The sequence below is a fragment of the Cynoglossus semilaevis genome, chromosome 5 (assembly GCF_000523025.1).
Source record: "Cynoglossus semilaevis isolate Cse_v1.0 chromosome 5, Cse_v1.0, whole genome shotgun sequence".
Classification (NCBI taxonomy): domain Eukaryota; kingdom Metazoa; phylum Chordata; class Actinopteri; order Pleuronectiformes; family Cynoglossidae; genus Cynoglossus; species Cynoglossus semilaevis.
Window position 1 is genome coordinate 12,390,802 of NC_024311.1, and position 6,000 is coordinate 12,396,801.

General features: G+C 40.8%; 1 protein-coding gene across 13 annotated transcripts in view; it reads left to right on the forward strand.

Moving 5' to 3' along the window:
- The window catches only part of LOC103379113 (transducin-like enhancer protein 3-B), a 28,468-nt gene that overhangs the window by 12,455 nt on the left and 10,013 nt on the right, over positions 1 to 6,000 (forward strand). For 2 of the 13 annotated variants that reach the window (XM_008310551.3, XM_025055489.1), the window contains exons 8-11: positions 849 to 887; positions 3,109 to 3,313; positions 4,308 to 4,366; positions 5,834 to 5,956. In XM_008310551.3, coding sequence (XP_008308773.1) covers positions 849 to 887; positions 3,109 to 3,313; positions 4,308 to 4,366; positions 5,834 to 5,956 — 426 coding nt within the window. Of the gene's footprint in view, positions 1 to 845; positions 888 to 3,108; positions 3,314 to 4,307; positions 4,367 to 5,833; positions 5,957 to 6,000 lie in introns of all 13 variants that reach the window. The other 11 variants (XM_008310552.3, XM_025055490.1, XM_008310553.3 and 8 more) reach the window with 7 other exon arrangements.

Below are 6,000 nucleotides of genomic sequence, written 5' to 3' on the forward strand. Positions count from 1 at the left end.
ATAGTGACTTCTTAAAACCAAATGATTTCTGTTTGACATAGTTGTTGCTTTGATAGAGAATAATTGAGGGATATCTACAATGTCATTATTGGATGTTAAATATTTATAATGTAGTGAATTAGGTGGCATGTCAGGTCAGCATCTTGACATTGTGATAGAAAATGTCTTACTATTTTTCATCAGATAGTACTAATGTTTAGCCATTATAAAAATCAGATTACCTGGTTAACAAACTAAGCTGACACTGGACAGATGACTCAGAGCGGAACTGTCCTTTCCATTATTCCATATTAAGCTGCCTTGTTCCTAGAACCTGGTGAGCAGTTACAGGTGATGTTCTTCTTATCACTCAGCTCTTTCATGAATCTAATCTGGGCATTTTATATTTGACATCATTTGACTTAATTTGCTTACAGAAACTTGTGTGTGGAAAGTATTTACATGTCAAATTTCCATCCCATTTGAGTGTGGGCCTCTTTTGAAGTCTTTTGACCTATATACAGTACGTACTAACATAAGGGTGTGTCTGAGGATGCCAACCCATGGTCAGAAACTGTTTTCAGCCCTGTACCTGTTTCAGAAAGTGCAAATATTTTTATTATGAGTCATTTTCAGGAAATTCCTTTTGTCACCTCTCAGTGTTAATAATTTGTGTTATTTGGGTTATTTTATAAAAAACTAAAAACAAATCTTTTAGCTAATCAGTATTCATGTTCATCCCCTAATTTATCTTTACATTTTCTTAGATATAAATACAAGTTAATAACCAACAGGACTGTCAATGACCTGGTTACTTGCTGGTTCTGTCATTTCTGCCTGAATCTCTTCTCTCTCCTCTGACCCAGCAGCAGCTCCCGACAGCTCATTCTGTCCATCCTGTCTTCATGGTCAGTGTTCAGTAACCTTTTCAAGCATATAGAAACAGTCTGGTTTGAGTTACGTGCTGGTAGTTTACCATGTGTCGTTGTGAAAGGGGGTTAATCACCCTGGAGGTAGAGCATGACCTTAGTGTGAGTGACGTTCTTTGGCTCCTTCCTGTGCTTCCGTGTGCTTGGTTCTCACAGGTTTAACTGCATTTTCTTTATCTGACAGCTAATATGACAAATATTCCTCATGCAAATTCCATACCAGGAAAAATGGTGTATTCAAATACAATAAAAAACAATAGTAATAACAAGTATAACGTGAAGAGATGTGAAAGAATTGGCACCCTACAGTTTTAGTTTAGTAAGATTTGTGTCAAATATAAATTAGTTTAAAAACTGTCCTTCATATACACACCAGTCACACGCCTTTGTTGGCACTGCTATGATGCTGTTCAGTGGATCAGGTCAGGGTTTATAAACGGCCCAGCATATGTAACATAATCAGTTACCAAAAACAATGTTTCATTGTCTTCGAGTCTGTGTCAACTTTTCCAGCTGTTTATCCACCATGATATAAACTAATTATCAGTTGTTACTCAGCCCTAATATTTCAGCTGAAGACATTGTCTATTTTTGTTGCGACCCCTACAGACAATCTGTTGTAGTCCATAACATAGACAGGTAATATAACAGTCATTTCCAGACTTATTAAAGCAGTCTGCCAGTTGGATTGTGCTGCAGCTGTTGACGCTTGTTCCACCTGACAGTATGGTTCTGCAGGGAGCCAGCCCTGCCTAGTTAACTTTAATTGCCTGTTTCCTGTGGAAGTTGCCGGAGCTGCAGCAGCATTTACACATAATGAAAAAAGATAAGTGTGAAAGGAAGCCAGCTCTTTAACCATGAATATTGAATTGGAAGCAATTTATTTTCAGAAAATTTTCCCTTCCCTGCACCCCCCGCTCGCTCTCCGCGTCCCTCTCTGCTCCTCATCTCAGCCCTGGCTTACTAATGAGGCTTCTTGATAATGATCCCTGCACGCTTTTCCTCATTAGGCACACTCAATAGGGACGTCCCTGCCTCAATCCCTCACTCACACTCTCTTTCATTCTCTTGTTATTCTCTGACTCTGCCTCTCTCTCCTCGTCTTGTTCAGACTGTCCCTTTTTCTGCTTCTTTTTCAAATCCTTTCTGTTTTATTTCCACCACAAATAGGGCTGCTAAGCCTGCTACTGCAATATTGATTAACAATACTGGCCTTAGTTGCTTATATCCATCCTACAAATCTGGGTCCTACCACATGTAATGAGCTGCTTGAATAATGGCCAACTAGTCGATACACTTTCAGATGTGCTAAGCTGCTGGAAATAACCCTGTCTATATTTTTCATTGTGTAGAATAAATGTATGGCTATTGAAGTTCTATCTAGCGGGCAGAATAGCAATCTTTTTTTGCTGAGAGGCAGTTGATGGATGTGCTAAGTGTTATTTAACCTTGTTTTAAAGCACTTGCTTCCCTCTTGCCTGAGTGGCTATTTAACTGCTGTCCATCTACTCACTCCTCTCTAGTTGCCTCTCACAGATATTCATGGCCTCTCAGGAGATGTGTGTGCATTTGTGCATGTGTTTCTATGTACACTGTGAATTACTTACGTGGTTTGTTAGAGCATTTCTTTAATTGTATATTTTTATTTGCTACCACTACCTAAGACAGTCAGGGCAAGAATGAAAATATCACACGGTCAAAATATTTATGCTATAAAATAAGAAGAGGAAAAAAGATGATAACATATTGCACTAATCGACACTTTTCTGTCAATCGAGGAGACTGTACAGAAAACAATTAAACCCTGAAAACCATATGTAAAATGAAAAGGACAAACTGTCACTGTAAAAGTCAAAATGATGGGAATTCCGAGTGCATTTGAAGACTGGCAGTGTGTGTGTGTGCGTGTATTTACTTTTTGTTAGCCTTTAACCTTTTTGGAAAAGGGCCTTTTAAGAAGATAAACACATTAGTCACCCAGAGCTATAAACATATCCTTCCCTTCTCTCAGTGAATGAGCTGGATCAGCATGTTGGCAGTCACTATCATTCTGCTATTATGAATTAATGGTTTGGCCTTGAACTGAACACAGTCGATGCCAGCTGTAATGCACAAGTAGAGTGTGGTCATTCATGAATTCACTACCCAGCCGACCCATTTGTCCTCTGCCATGTTTTTGTCTATTTGTGTTTGTCTACAGCAGCAGCAGCTCCAGGCTCAGCATCTCTCACACGCAGCCCACGGACCCCCCGTCCAGCTGCCCCCACACCCCTCAAGTCTTCAGCCACCTGGTATCCCCCCTGTAACAGGTGCTGGTTCTGGCCTGCTTGCTCTTGGTGCTCTTGGGAGTCAGGCCCACCTGCCTGTAAAGGATGAGAAGAACCACCACGACCTGGAACATAGAGGTGAGGAGCCAGCAATGAAAAACTTCTGCAGCTTTTAACGGTTGATGACTGATTGTTACATGGAAAAACAGATTGTCAGAAGTAGATTCAACTGTTGCAGAACATTTTTGTTTAATGTGTACACTTGTTTTTCGTGGTTCCATAGTTTGGTGGTTAGCATGCCTGCTTTTCTCATCTGCCTTACATGCAAAGGGTCCTGGGTTCGAGCCCCTGAGGAACAACATATCCCAAAGGGGGCCTCCTATGATAGCCTGTGTGGGATGCAAAAACTCACACTTTAAATTACAATAAGGGAAATTTTTAGATAATATTTAATAATACCTTTTAAATAATATTAACTTCTCAATTAGAAACAAGGTTGTACAACTCTGGCACTTTTCAAACACCACACAAAGAGACAACAGATCAAATTCAAGGATTAAAGTTGTAATCAACTGTGTTTTAGGCAAAGGATTTTACTGTGATATTGACAAATTTTAGGGTCAGACAAAAATCTAAATTAACTTTAAGTGAGCTGTGTCTGCTTCAAGGATTTAACAGAACCTGAAAGACAAAACTTTCCCACTGCAGTGTTTTTAACTCACTGTTAATTCTGCTGTTGCTGCACCCTCCAACTAAACTTCTTTTGCTTTGAGCGGACTCATGACCTGAGCCTTATCTGTTGCTTGTTGTTAGTACAAAAGCTAATCAGTCCCTCAGGGCAGACTTATAAGACACTAAGACATCTGAGCACCGTCATAATTATTAAATTGTGAAACTTATAAGACACTAAGACATCTGAGCACTGTCATAATTATTACTTTTTGCTCTGCAATTTACTGTTACTCACTGAATATATTTGTGTCTTTGTCTGCATCAGAGGAAAGTGATTACTAATTTATTTCAGCAAATCAACTGCAAGAAAAACTTTCTACGTGTGTTTTTGTTGTCAGCATTAATTGTGTCTCACAGTTGAAGTGTGGATATAAATTTGTCTTTTCTCTTTTCTCTCCTGGCCCCTCATCTTTTCACTCACCACCGTCCATTGCACTGAAAGAACGCGAGTCAAGCACGGTAGGTCAACTGTCCGAGTCATATGTGTCTAGGATAACTTCAGGCTGATTATATAGTTAAATCATGGCTTGATTTTTTGTTGTTGTTTTTTTGTCTGACCACATTCACATTTTTGTACTTCATGGTGTACAGTACAAGCAGACTGAAATCAATCCATGCAGTCTGGCCCAATAACCCAGGGCCATATAATTGTAGTGGAAAATGATTCCACTCACTGGTTAAATTTCAGCACAATTAAAAATGACTTTGAATGTTTTTTTCCCCCCCGCTAATTTCTTTGGGAGAGTTGCATGACTGTGACCCAACTCCCTTTTTTATCTCCTTTCTCTGAGCCCATACCTTTAGCCTTCCTCTGTATCTCACTCCTGTCCTCTGTCTTTCTTCCTTTTCATGTTAAAGTCCTTGTTTATTGGACTGGCTTAAGCTCTCTGTGAGTTGAAGTGTAATGCTCTGTTGAATCTGCTCGTCCAGATTGAGTTCCCATTGACTGCCCGTCCTGAATGAGCCTACTCATGTCTAAAGGAACCCAAACTCTCATCTCGTGTTGACCAGTGGCTGCCAAGTCTACCTTACCTAATCTCCCCTTTCCAGTGCACGCTCACACGCAGAGCCTTCCTGTACCGTTGTCTCAGGTCATCTGATACTAACGTTGGAGCCAAGTGCAGACTCGTTGAGTGAAGGCACTCCTTTTGAAGGCCCATACTATATAAAGATGAGCTACAGTGGTGTCTGGGCACATCCCCACATGTAGCCAGAGGAAAACATGTGGTCCATGGCATTTTTTTACAAGAGTAACAGAAGAAATTATAATATTTTGACAGAATATGCAAGGATGTGGAAAGGGCAAAGCTGCTGCCTGCCTGCTCGGTTAGAACCCTCAGGAAATGTCTGACTTTCTCTTAAGATGTGGCCAAGAAGGGAATAAGTTCCAGAGAGGGTGTGCTCCATTAAGTGGCCAACCACAGTGTTTTTTAATTGTCACTCTCCACCCTCTTCAGCTCAGGAGGTCTTTTTGACTGCCGTCCTCTAGCTCACTTCCCTAGCTGTTACCCTCCCTAGTTAGATGTCTTGCTCTTTCCATCATCTGCAGCCAAAATGTCAGACATCTTGTTTCTCCTTCTTTCACCACATTTCTCTGATGAAGAAGGGATTTGTTGAGCTGCCTGAAAGTGAGAGCTGGTCTCTGAGTTTGCTTACCTCAGCTCTGAGTCACCTCCCCCCTACTTGTGGGACTGTTTGGCAGGGCCACCCCACCAACACCAATGGCCAGACTACAAAACTTCTTTAGCTGGTTTGTAAGAGAGTGGCAGCCAGTGGAGTGCTACAACTGGTCAGGATAACTGCTGTGTTCTCATTACTTAGCCGGTTCCTTTCCCTTTTTTTTTTTTTTGGTTTTTATTCTTTCACAGTAACTTTTATTACTGCCAACTCTGACTGATTCTTCATGCACAACTTTGTTGTTGGCAGAATAACTCAGTGTCGCCTTCAGACAGCCTGAGAGCAGCAAGTGAGAAACACCGCAGCTCTTCAGATTACAGCCTGGACTCAAAGAAACGTAAAGTGGACGACAAGGACAACATGAGCAGATACGTAAGTGTTATGGTCTGTGTGACAAGTGTTTCCATAAAATAGTT